This window comes from Solanum tuberosum, unplaced genomic scaffold, assembly GCF_000226075.1.
Source record: "Solanum tuberosum cultivar DM 1-3 516 R44 unplaced genomic scaffold, SolTub_3.0 scf00062, whole genome shotgun sequence".
NCBI classification, from domain to species: domain Eukaryota; kingdom Viridiplantae; phylum Streptophyta; class Magnoliopsida; order Solanales; family Solanaceae; genus Solanum; species Solanum tuberosum.
This window is the reverse complement of record NW_006238987.1, coordinates 178,861-193,443: the sequence shown is the minus strand read 5'-3', so window position 1 is coordinate 193,443 and position 14,583 is coordinate 178,861. Positions and strand designations below refer to the sequence as shown.

At 29.3% G+C, this 14,583-nt stretch overlaps 1 protein-coding gene across 1 annotated transcript; it reads right to left on the bottom strand.

Annotated features, from left to right (window-relative positions):
• Window positions 1-4,135: 4,135 nt before the first annotated feature.
• Window positions 4,136-6,517, bottom strand: LOC102604373 (ABC transporter G family member 23). The gene has a single exon (XM_006344930.2). The coding sequence runs from the start codon at window positions 6,400-6,402 to the stop codon at window positions 4,417-4,419; it is 1,986 nt and encodes a 661-aa protein (XP_006344992.1). The 5' UTR covers window positions 6,403-6,517; the 3' UTR covers window positions 4,136-4,416.
• Between the last annotated feature and the right edge of the window lie 8,066 nt (window positions 6,518-14,583).

The following is a 14,583-nucleotide window of genomic DNA, read 5'->3' as shown; positions in this document are numbered from 1 at the left end:
CAAGTATTGAATAGAAAACTTATTCTCTTTCTAGATTAAAAGAACCTCTTGTTGTGACAAAAAATAAAAATAGAAACCTAAAAATAAAGAACACCAAATTTAACGTGAAAAAATTCTTCAAATCGAAGGTAATATCCATGGCATCGTCAAGATCCGAATTGCTTCACTATAACAATATGAGTATTATTAATATTCTCCTAATGGCTACTCAACAATTGTCGAAAGAGAGCAAACAATAGCTACACCAACAAAAGATAAATAGAAAAAAAAATCACTCAAATTCAGCTGTTGTTCGGGACCTGAAACAGGATACTACTAACCTCTGAATTTGATCTCCACCGTTCAAATCAAACACCAAGATCTGAAGGTTGTTGATTGGAAAAAAAGACCGCAGCAAAAAAAATGATTTTCTTCTTTCTTCTTTCTCGTTGAAAATTCTATCAGAAAACCTCTTATGTTCTAGTGTCTTTCAAAGACAATACCAATGAGCAATTGAATAATTCTCTCAAAATCATCATATTTATAGAGTTGTGTTTTTCCTTATAAAGTCAAAACCAACTCCAAATAGAACTACAACTTCAATCCTTTTCCCAAAAGAATTGGAAAAAATAATTCCAAATAGGATTAGGCCATGGCCTTGGTTGGAACATGGGTCATAGCCCAACACCCCTATTTATTGAAATTTCTTCCCAGTACGAAAAGAATAAGCGAAAAAACACGTTATTTGAAAATACACGCTATTTTTTTCCTTTTTCCCTAGAAATAGAATTCTGAGTTTATGTTAAATGTGGGCACTACATGGACACAAAATTAATTAATGGAACTTATTATGGAAATAATTTCAAATAATTAATTTGAATTATTCTTAATTACCATAAAAAATTGTAAATACGTAATTGCACTCCTCCAATTATATTTCAAAATTTCCCATTAAACACTTATGTAATTCCCATGTTAAGGTTACATATACAAATCAATAAATTAAATCATCTCAAGAATTTAATTCAATGATTAATTTCTTTTATAACACTCCTTAACTTATTTTATGTTTTGGATTCAAAAATCCACTTGCAATGTTTGATACGATGAAAGCTTATAAGCTTCTCAAATGACATATTATCTATCTCTACATCAAGACATGAATTTCATTAACTAACTTATTATTTCACCAATATATATTATTATGATCATCTAATCTATCAAGCTAAGCATATTGACTCATCTCAGAATCCCACATTTTAATAAATCAAAATGATAATTAATATATACATATCATAATATTATATCAGGATTAAGAATATAAGTACATTTAATAGTTTAGATCGCTTTTGTTAGTCATTCTAAAGCAACTATCTCTACTCGGTCCCGTTCAATACATGCAAAATGCGCTAGCACAAGATTGTTGGAACTATAACGTTCCCTGCATAATCAAGATAAATTATATAAAATCTTGTGTTACAATCATACCGATGACATGTTCAATTTTCATCTTAGATTGTTAACAAAAAACTTTATACTTATAAGAACCGAGGATATAATCCTCTACATATAAGCTAAAACTTTATACTCTAAGAGCCTGCTTGGATTGACTTAAAAAGTAGCTTTTAAGTCAAATATAAAAAGTCAAATTTAAATAACTTTTAAATCAAAAAATAAAAAGTAGGGGGAGACCTACTTTTGGTTTTTAGCCTATTTTAAGTCATTTTAAACTTATTTTAAGTTATTTTTAAACTTGTCAAACACTTCCGAACTTATTTTAAGTCATTTATGATTTATTTTAAATTGTTTTTATATTTATCAAACACTTTGAGAAGTCAAAAACTAACTTAAAAAAAAATAGAATTGATCAATTTTTAAGTCAATTTAAACACCCTCTAAAACATTTACTATATAAGTAAGCAAGACACCATAAACGAATATATAATCTATAAATCTTTTATTGAAACTGAATTAATAATTATTTTATAATAAATACTATATCTAAGCATATGATTTTAATAATATATATCCCAACAGTCTTATCATCCAAAAACTTGGAAAATGAATTAATGTATTGGTTAGACAATTTAAATCATATTTATTTGTAAACATTTGACATTAATAATAAAGGGTAACGTGCAAAATGAAATAAGTACATATTCTCCCAACTACCTATTGAACATAAACAAATATTGTTAAGCTTTGTTTGCCCCACGACATTAGCGTACAATATCTCATGTTGAAAAGGTGATTTGATTTATGAATAATTGATCGACAACGACCTACAATTATTGAATGAGAATAAGTAGACTCGTTAGCCAACTTAATTAGTTTGAAAACACGTCGAACAGACTCACTAAGAAAATAAAGTGTCTTATATTCATAATTTTTCACTCTCAATGAAACCTCAGATTAATGATACGAATATCGTAATTTTATTTTCAACATACCTCCTCCAATACGTCTTATTTCAAATAAGGGATCCCATCATTTTTTCTCTAAGCCATGAAACAATTATTGTAGTATGTGTACTATTAACCAAAAACGATTAGACCTTTGGCTTGTATGTGTGCCCTTTTACATATAAAGCAAATCATGATTTGATATATAAAATTGTTTAGCTTATATACACAAGGTTATATCATCAGCTTCAATAAGTTATAAAATTTAAATTCAATATTTAAGATAGAGGTATTGGACACGTTATTAATATGATTGTAGCATAAATTTAATGTAATTTATATTTTGATTATAAAAATGATCTAATTCCATTTTCATGTACTATTACCTTATGAATATATTGAATGGGGTCAAATAGTGATAAGTATTTTTACACTAACTATATAAAATAGATTCTCTAATTCATGGGATATATTTGTACTCTTAATTTAGATACAATTATTATATTATGAATATTGCTTAATCGATAGATTCTCCATGTGTCAACATGCCTAACAAAATTGGGCTATGACAACAAATATTTTGTTGCATACTAATAATAATTAGTTGATAGAGCTTGTTTTAGAGAATATTAATACCTTTTTACGAAAGATGAAATAAGTCGAGTAAAGATGTAAAAGTATTTATTTATTTAATCAATTGATTTCTATAATATTAATATGGGAGTTATACAATTTTTAATGTTATATTTAAAATTTATTGAGCAGTGCAATTACGATAAGTATGTCTATAAAAGGTTAGACAACAAATAGTGCAGGCAACTCCTTAATTCTCTGTTTTCACCATCATTTTTAAATACATCGAATAATTAAGTTTTCATCTTCTCACATGTTCTGATTAGTTTCTAATTCCTCCGTCCATTTTATGTGTCCATATTTAGTTGACACATCTTTCATCTAGCCAAATGGAGAATCTAGGTATTATTTGGAATTTAGCTAACTGCAATGTTGTAAGCAGCCTGCTCTTTACCTTGGTTTTTGGCTAGGTATTTTTGTTCAAATTTTATATTTGCATGGAAAGCGACTAAATGATTATTATTAAGGGCAAATTACAGAAATCACATACTTTTAAGGCAAAATTACAATCTATGCCTTGAAAGTTTATAATTATAGAAATCTCTCAAACGGATACAATAATATAAGCGCTGATACATTAATTTGATGCGCGAGATACAATAATATAAGCGTTGATACATGCGCGAGATACAATAATATAAGCGCTGATACATTAATCTGATGCACGAGATACAATAATATAAGCGTTGATACATTAATCTGATGCGCGAGATCAATAATATAAGCGCTGATTCACTAATCTGATGCGCAAAAATGAGGGATTTTGGAGATTTGTAAAACTTATAGGGAATAATGGTAATAAGTAAACTAAAATGTGGGATTTCTGTATTTTTTCCTTGAAGCAGTCATAATTAATTGGGGTCCGAAAGTTGTTTATTGGGCCATTTCTCCTGGTGAGAAATAGGTAGGTTAGGCCCAATTATGTATGGATTGGGCTGCTTTGTCCAACCCATTTGTAGTTGTTTATCCGTCATGTAAGATCTAGAAAAAAATGACATTATGATTCATCCGTTCTATTTTATATGATTGTGTAAATAATTTAAATTCTCGTAAATATGAAAATAGAATGGTATCAAACATTTTGGAACGTCTCAAAATGATAGAACAGATATATATTAGAACAAAAACAAAAGGAGTGCAAAACAAAAATAAGGTCCATATAGAGATTTTAGGCTAATATTACATGATAACTAGATTAACACAAGTGAACTACAAAAGAATCACACATAAAAAAAAGATTTCTCCAATTCCACTCCAATAAACTAATCTATTGCTATGCTTCTCGGACTCTTCAAAACCGACATACACGCGGTGGCCTTTTTGAATAGTATGAGCAACATAGATCTATTGTACGTATTATAAACATGAGATACTCGATATATCTTCAACAATGTTGTGTTCTTCAAATTGTTGTCTTTGACGCTTTTCTTGCAAGAACAAGCCAACAAATCACCCTATAAAACACAAAGAAAGCAAGCATAATTCCAACATTCATCCACCTGGTATCCTTGTCAAGTCCCCTATTCTTCAATACATCATTTCCTGTAAGCAAACATTCTGACTGATTTTCATCATTCCAAGTAAAACATTTGTGTCTCAAACTCCAGTATTCATTTGTCAACATAGCGTCCAATGGGTACCTATATAATGAAACATAGTACATGAAAAGCCAATATTTTGGTATGCATTCTTTTGGAATGAAGTAGCCTGAGAATAGAAAAAAAGCCCCAAGAACAGTGCAAATCAGTGAATTCCCTGAAATGAAATCAGGGGAAATTGCACTCAGAAACAGAACCAATGAGCTTGCCATCAACACTATCACCCAAACCACGAAAGTGAAGAACACGAAAGCTGTAATCGAGGGGTTCAGCCCTACGATCCAGTACACTGGGACAGCGAAAAGAATGGCCACTGCAAAGAGAAATGGGAGAAAGATTATAGTGTTTGCGATCATGTAAGAAGAGATTTTATAAGCTCCTCTAGACGCTTCCTTCATGATCACGCGCCTTTCTTGAAGATAAATTGGTAAAGCTTCAACAGTGGATGAAAGAAGAAAACTAAGGCTAAATGCAAAAAGGCCTAATCTTTCTGCAACTGCACCTTCATCATTCCTCATTTTTATATACACACTTCCAAGTCCAAATCCTCCCACAAGAGCTTGCATCGTTCTCGCCAAGAACAGTTGCTTTGTCCTGTAAATAATCTTCCAGAATCTTGAACATAACACTGCTATTTCGAATAAACTTGAGCAGTGTTTATTCGAAACAGCACCAATTTTTCCCTGATCGATTACTTCTTTATTCGCGGTGCCTTGAATTATGGCCTCTTCCCATCTCAAATAGGAACATGACTGATACTTAAAATGTGGTTCTTGATTTTCCAATACGGATATAATTTCCATGGCAAATTCAAGAGGGTTGAGCTGAATAGGTATTTCATATCCCATCCTACTTATATTTTCCTCAAGCGATTGAAGAGAACCATAGTGAACAACTGATCCATGAGAAAGGATCAAAAGATTAGAAATGTACTGAAGAATTCTATAACTAGGCTGATGGATAGATAAAACTATAGTTCTTTGTTTTGTTTTCGCCATAGACGAAAGCAATTCAATAACTTGAAGTGCTGAACTGCTGTCTAGTCCTGAAGTTGGCTCATCTAACAGTAATATTGGTGGATCATGTATCATGTCAACTCCAATCGACACCCTTTTTCTTTCGCCACCTGAAATTCCTCTGTTCTCTTCGTCTCCAACGAAGTTGTTAGCTACATGATCAAGGCCAAGTTCTTGCATCAAGCTTTCAACTCTTTCTTCGCGCTCCTTTGAACTCATCCCTCTTAGCCTAAACTTCGCGCTAAACATTAAAGTTTCCTTCACTGTTAACAAAGGAAGTAAATTGTCCTCTTGAGCTACATAACCACATATGTTCCTCAATTGTACAGGGGTAGTAATTGCATGATCATTGAGATAAACACTCTTTGGATCAAACTCTTTGTCACTCACCCTGCCTGATATCACACGTAACAACGTTGACTTGCCCGTTCCACTTGGTCCAACAATCGCTAGAATCTCCGAACATCCAGCCACAAAAGAAACTGATTTGAGTATGGTGGTTTTTGGCTTAGTACTCTTCTTCATTAATAATGAAGAAAATATTGAGCCATTTGGGGAAATAGTATATGAAAGATTTCGAATTCTTAGTTCATAAGTTTTATCTGGAGACGATTGTCGTGGTGGTGGTGATGAAGAATTGAAGGAAGAAGAATTAGAGTGAGTTATTGTGGATTCTTTGGTTGGTGAACATGAAGTTGAAGTTGAGAAAAGTATCATTGAGTCATTTTCAGGGCTACCAGGACTTGGATGGTAAGTTGTACATGGAGAAGCCATTTTTTTTTTTGGAGTTAAGAGAATTGGTGAAGCAGAAAATTAAACAAGGTTATGGAGATGAGAGAATTAAGTGTAGAAATATTTAGTTTGGATTTTGGGAAAAGGAAGTTGAACAAACTTGGTTGATTGTTGTTTATGTTTTCCTAAATGCTGGTGAAAATATGTAATGTAATATTGGCAGTGTTTGGCCATCTACATATTTTGACCAACATTTGTTACTATATCTTATAATTATCCCACCAGTTTTTTTTAAAAAAAATAAGAGACATACACATATATGAGTAGACGATACTCAAAATTATCAAATTATGGTGATGTATACAATAACTTGTTAGCTATATCTGAAAGGTGATCAAGTTGGTTGAGCAGGTGATCTCTCAAATGGGGGTCTCAGGTTTGAAACTCTGCATATTTTCTCATTCAAGCTAGTCCACATGAGTTGCCTAGTGGGATTTCTCTATCCTGTGTGGTTTATAGGTTGTACCTTATACACACCCAAAGAATAGCGACTGCGAATTTTCTTGTTAATAAAAAAGAACTTGTTAGCCATCTGTCATCCATCTATCATATAGGACGCCGGGAAATGCTGTTATTTAATCTGTTTTAAAAAAGAGAAATTGATTTGAGTTTTTTTATAAAAAGTTGTCATGCTAGTAAAGTGCTACTTATCGTCAGGAACATCACTCGGATTTTTTAGTAATTCTATTACAGATGTGCAATTATGTTGGGTCCTCTGGCATAAACAAAATTGTTTTGCTACTTATAAATTATAGACCAACATGTCATTGATTTGATTTCTATATGCTCAAATATATCAAAATCATTTACGAGTAAAGGCTGTCTAATGCCAATTATTTCCAATACAACTATAGGTCCAGATATATCAATAATCTATTTTTGTTTCATTGGGCTTAACTTATTGTCACTGCCACCATTATCATGTTCATTGGATTGGGCTTATTTTTAGTCTGTGTATCTGTAGTTCCACCCTTCTTATTTTCTCCGTCTTTATATTTTTCATCATACTTATAATCATAATTAAGGTGCCAATAGAGTCGATTTGAAGACGATGGTGCTTCGTGTCACGTCACTCTAGCCATAAATCATGTAAGGAGTATATATCAATTTCGAACTCGATATGAAACTTGAGTCCAACAAGTTGGTTTATGACATGACCCAATTTTATTAATCCAACAACATGGCCTTGTTAATTCATGGCTCATTAACTAAATTTAACATATACCAATGTCTTTGGGCCATTTCATAACATATGATCGATGAGTGTCACTTTAGCCTATGAAAGTGTAATTCCTTCTAAACTTCGATTGGTCTGGATTATAACCCATAACTCAACCCACGTTGACCCAACAAACATCAAATAGTTTGTTTACCGAAAATTATAACCCAATGTCTTTGGCTAGTTAGTTTATACAGTATGTAGATAGTATATGGCCACACAAACGCTACTCAAGTAATCTATCTATATCATTTTTAGTTTGTTAAGATAAAATGACATTTTTTTTATATATTTGAAATAATTTAACTTAAATACTATGTTTTCCTTAAACATAAATTTTAGTAATACAAATTACGTAACATCTTTAAGATTATAAGCTTCAAAAAATCGTTCTTCCTATTCAAAATTATGCATTCAATTAAACACTCATAAAATATAAATACTCGAAAGTGTGGACTAATTAATAGTCAACGAAATGGATTGAAAAAATTGAATTCCAGAGTTTAAATTATATAGGAGGAATTAAAAAATAATAGCTAATTTTTTTCTCATTTATTTAAATCTTAATGACAAAGTTATCTAATATTTATGTTATGAAAAGTAGGAATTATATTATAAAATTAATCGAAGCGAGCGTAAACTATTCTAAACATCACACGAGGTATGTAGTCCAAAACTACAAATAGAATTTAGTGAAGGGAGAAAAAAACTTTAAAAGGTTCAAACCAATTATGGTAGGGTGCTCTTTTTGACCCCGACAGCAAGTCTATTTAGTAAGCCCCATATACAACTTTTACCCATTAATTTCTTCTTGATTTTTCTATGTTTTGTCCATTTGTTTTGATAATGAAGTTTCAAGCAAACCATATGTCCCTTTTAGTCCCAACAAATTTTTGTGCTCAATTTTCAGCACTATCACTTTTTAACAAAATAATACAAGAACCAAAGTCCTTCCAAAATTCATAACTGTTATTTTCTTTGCTTTAATAGCACATTATCAGATCTGTTTAATTAGGTGATGCTTTATTTTCATATTTTGTTACGCGTTAAATTATTTGGCCAATATTGACATTAATTAATTCTTTATTTTGATTTCTTCTATGGGAGGGAAAAGGAATTAAGAAGAGAAAGTTATTGGTGAAATTTAAGTGACAAAATGAAGTTGTGTGATTTTGATGTTAAAAAATTATAATTGGCGTGATGATTTGTGAAATTTACCCTTCAAATGTTCATTGACACGGAGGATACCGAGGCCGATGATTAGAGTGAAAGGTTAATAGATAATTGAGTGTTGTTTCTCCTTATACATACCAGTAGTATTAATATTAGTCTAGCTCATTGTTTCTTGTCATTCGATTTGTGTTACACTGTTAGTGCATGTTGTTTCTTTGATCTGGTTATCACATTATGAATGCCAATTGGTAATGATTTCTCTATTATTTGTAATGTTTGTTTATTTTGTATCTTGAATTGTGTTATTTGAATTGACAGTCATTCGGAAATAATTTTGATTTACCTTCATAAGATAAGGATAAAATCTGCATACACTCTACGTATTTCAAAATTCCGTCTGTAAAATTACATTAAATATATTGTTATTGTTGTAACTATTCGAGAGATACTACCAGCATTGGCTTAGATTATTTTTATAGTCATTGAGAGAGAGATACTTGATTAGTGGATGTTACATTCTAAAGTATAATACACTGCCGACGTAAATGTTGAGGTCGATAGACATGTTAACAAGAGTTTTAAATTTATATAAAGCGTCACTGTCATTCACCAAAAAAAAGATCTAAAAAATTAACAGTTATTAACACTTCTCTCTATTATTTTCTATATATATAACAGGTAAAGATGATCCGATGATGTAAAAATTATTTAGAGACAGTGTCAATATATATTACTTAAACTCATATTACAAAATTGTTATTTGTGACACTCTAAAATTTCCTCTACTAGCGATTCATGTAGAGATCGAAATATATACTAGTTAGAAAATCATTTATTTAGACTTGTGTAATTTTCACAATTCTTTTTTCTTTTGAAGAAATGAAATTCCCAGAAAAGACTATACTATTGTTTTTGCAATCAAATTTGTGAAGAAAATTTACAAAAGATTTTCCCTCTTGATTAGCATTTAGCTCAATCCATGTGGCTATATTAATAGTTAGAGAGACTAGACCTATATATAACAATTAATTAAGATCATGGCAGTTATTAATTAGCAAAATAGCCAAAACATAATAGGGAATCAAATCCAAAAGAAAAGAAAAGAAAATGAAGCCAAAAAACAAGAAATGATTATCACTTGCTTGCATGTGAAATTAGGTTGAAAGTTTATGATAAATTATTATACGTATTAGGCAGTGTCACAACTAACATTATTAGTAACAATGATGAGGACAAAGAAAAAAGAAAAAAGAAAAAAAGAATATATATATGAGAACAGAAACACACAAGCTTTGTTCCCCTTATTTGAGCACGAGCCTTGTCTCTAAATTCTGGTCCACCCTATTTGTTCCTAGTAGTAATTACTAAATAAGAGGTTAAATGATTTTTCACTTTTTTTCTCTTTAATTCTAAGTTTTTCCATCCAAAAAATAATCGTCAAAAGGGGATAAAAAAGAAACTTAAGTCTTGTTGATGCAACAAGAGGGAGTTGCTCAAATGATAAACACTCTTTACTTCCAATCTTAAGGCTGTGAGTTCGAATCATAAAGGTGGGAGCTCTAGCAGGGTTAATAAAAAGAGTTTTTGTTGGTGCTTATAATGGATATGAACGAATTCTTTAAAAGACAAATATAGCTTCCTGGGAAAAAAAGAAAATCTTTACTTAATTTGGGAGTCCTATAAAAGTGGAAAAACATCAATATAAAAAATGTGGGTCAACTGGGCTCATTATAAGTTGTATACATATCTTTCTTTTATTTGTCAATCTGCAGTTTTAAGCTTCAAAAAGCTAATTATTCAACATACATACACCTTTTTTCAATGACAATACTTTATGCTCCTTTATTCTTCGTCTTGATTATAAAGTCATTTTTGTTAAAAAGTACTTTACCTCCAAGACTTTCTATTAGACTTAGACGTATTTAATTGATGCTAGAGACTCCTAGCATGTTAGTATTCAAAGTGACATGGGCTAGTATATATATAATACCAAATGTAATCACACGATTGTATTGTGAAGGAGTATGTTAGCATAATTGGCCTGCACTCCGATTACTTACCGACGTGAATTTGGATTTAATTAGGTTTATAGGTAAAAAAAAGTTTCTAAATGTATTTTGTCTGCCTTTTGAGATTATAAAAGATTAAGAATGACGTTTATAATCGTGGATGATAAAAATAGTGATACTATTTTATCCTCGATCAAGCAAGAATTTCAAATTTCGAAAATATAACCCACTTACCTCAATTATATTACTAATATTAATTGTACTTTTTTTATGAATATCAATTTAATGTGCAGTGTTGGAAAAGTGGCCTCTACAACTGATCTAGTGTAGGCACATGTTATCAACTATTGTAATTAATTTGAGAAATAAGAAGAAATTAATTAATACTTCAATAAAAAAAGTTGAAATGGTTTAATAAAAATATTGGTGTTGAGATGTGTATGCCATTGATCATCAATTTGAAAGCGTGAAACTAGTGCAACAATTTGGGTTAACTTATTTCCGTACCATAATAGTTGATCTATCATCTTATCTAAAAATAGTTGTCATATTATAATTGTCCATCTTACTAAATCAAGAAAATATTAGATAATTTTTTCCTATATTACTCTTACAATTAATTTTTTTTGAAAATGTTCACATTTTTATGTAAAATTCTCAATAATTTTAAAAAAAAGATGAATTAGTAAAATTATGATTTCTTAATATGCATGTAAAAAATAAAATAATCAACTAATATGAAACTAAAATAGTAAAATATAATATATCAAGCCAATAAGGGTCAAATAAAATGAAAGAAACGAAATAATATATAGTTAGTAGATTATGAGAAGGAACAAGAGACTAGCTAACAGATGCACATGTATTATTCACTAATTGCCAAATCGATATACTATCTAATAGTCTCTACTATGACAAAAAACAAAATAATCTAATTTCAACATGAACTCTCCATTTTGTGTAGTGTTTGATTTTATTTTTTTTCCTTCAATAATGCAATCTGTCATATAGCAGCAATTAGTGAAAGGAAATGGGTTGAAAGAATGTCGGTCTGTGGGGAAATATATGCTTGTAAATGTTCTTTGTCTTTATATGGACCATTATCCTATCCTGTGTATATAGTCTTCTACCATGTTATGTGTCTAATTCATTCACGTCTTCATACATGCACACTAATTAAATTGTGCATCTGAACCGAAGCATCTCACGTTTTTTCACTTCTAGCCACTGCTACTATATTTATTGTTTTGTTAAACGATATTTTCTTTCTTTAAATATTTTTTTTTTTAAAACAGGTATAAAATTAAAATTAAAATATTGTCAAAAAGGAAATAAGTCATTCCTTTTTAAACAGATTAAACAAGGAAAGTAGATGATCCTTTTTGAAACGAATAAAATATTTTATATAAATCAGTGTTACTTAAGAGAATTGCAAAACTGAAGTGAATGAGTAAAATTTAAACGATTGGAGTAAAAAGTTGAAGGCAGTAGTACCAACGACCAAGAAGATGAATGCACTAAAACATATTTTCTCAATTTTATGTTACGTGTCATTTTATTTTTTATTTTTTTGAAAAAAAGATATAGGACCTTTAAAAAATAATTTACTTCTATGGTAAACTTTCATTTTTTAAAAATAAAATAATTAGATCACACAAATATTTATGACTTATTTCAGACTATAAAATTTTATTTTTTTTCTTCTTCAATTTTTTGTATGGTGAGTTAACACCATTGGGAGGGGATTACAATTTACAAAGTGGAAAATCAATCCATTCTCACTAATAAATTAAAAATTCAGATAGTCAACCAACTGAGTTACTGGGTTTGCTCGCCTTTCTTTACACTACGGTGTTGTGGCGGTAACATTGTAATTTATTATCAAGCAATGCTTATAATAAAAATAAAGTTATATGTAATTACTTTTCAGTAACAACAATACTGAATAAATATTTATACACATAAGTCATGCTTTTCCCCTTTTCAAATTTTACTTTACGTAAGTTTTTTTTTCCTAGAGAGACGAATTAAAAGTTTGAAGCTGATCAATTGGAGGGCAGCACATGATAAACCAATAAATTAATGAGATGGACATATTAGCCATGTGCCAGCACCAACCCTATATTAATTGACCATATAATATAATGATCGATCGGAAAAAAAATACATATATTTCTGGACAGTCAACCCACCGGAATAATTTTTATTCCATGCAAAAAGTGGAATAACTATTTCACCTAGGTATAATGAGTACTATATATGTTATTTTATTTTCTTTTCAAATTAAGAAATACTCACTCATATAGATTTAACTTAATTATATATACTGAACAATTTATTTTAATAAGAGTAACTTTCACATATAGCAAACATAAAAATCATATTTGTATGATATAACTATAGTTTGTATAATTGCGTTTCATAGCAAACTTTATATGACTATTAATTTGTATATTTTGGTATACATATAAATAAAAAAATTGTATTTGGGTCTATTTGTATATTTCAGTATACAAATGGGTCCTGCATTTGTATATTTCAGTATACAAATGAGGTCTTAGCATTTGTATATTTCGGTATACAAATGGGTCCTGTATTTGTATATTTCGGTATAAATGGGTCCTGCATTTGTATATTTCGATCTATTCGTATATTTCGATATACAAATGGGTCCTGCATTTGTATATTTCGGTATACAAATGGGATGACAAAAAACATGGAATGTTTGCTGCGAATTACAAAAAAAAAATAAAAATATGGCTATAACATTTAATTTGAATTAATAGTTTGTTTTTTCGTACCATTTCTCCTTTTAATAATAACCATGTTTGTAGCTTGTTACTTGTGTATTTTTTTTAAGTAACTAATTTCACTTATTATTGTTATCTTTAATATGATATGATAGTGGCAAATTGTTTGATTAAATCAATCAAAGATATTTTTAATATGTATGATATTCGTTCACATATATTACTATATATTAGAAGAGTCTAGGATTTACTACCATTGTTCCAATTAAATCATTACAAATGTCCAATACTTACTATATAAAATATATAAGTGGCCCCACCTTCTTCCACTTAAATAATAATTTTCAACCTTATCATGGTAAAAGTTGAATTTATTATCCTTTTCATTTAATTTTATATGATATTATTTTTTCTATAAAATCATTATATATGTTTTAATAATTTAAATTTCAAAAACATTATAATTTAACTTTAAAGATTTTATTTTATCAAAATCTTGTACATTGAAATATATAGTTATGAATTTAAAATATTTTTAAAATCATATAAAAATTTCAATAACTTCTCAAATTCCATAATATAACACTTAAATACTACATATTATATATTAAATACTACACTATAAATGACTTAAATACTCCATATTATCTATTACAATAATTAACAATTATTTGACACTTTAAATTCTATCAATGCCATATAAATTAGGATAAAAAACCTAACATATAATATTTAAATATATTTACAAATAATATAAGTAATACTATACATTATAATAATTAACAGCTTAATTATTTAAATATTTTTTTAATAATATATGTTATTTGCCATGTCCCAATTTATGTGGCATTAATTGATAGATTTGTTGGAGTCGAGAGATTTATTTTGTTAATTATTGTAATTTATAGTTTCTTTTTCGTCAATTTCAAACAATATATGTTTATCATATAATCCATTTTATGTGGTACCAATAGAATTTAGAGAGTCAATTAAATTTTTTATATAAGTTTTA

Bases quoted from the DNA above. Each gene is read 5' to 3' on its own strand.
- LOC102604373 (XM_006344930.2), bottom strand. From the start codon at position 6,402: ATGGCTTCTCCATGTACAACTTACCATCCAAGTCCTGGTAGCCCTGAA.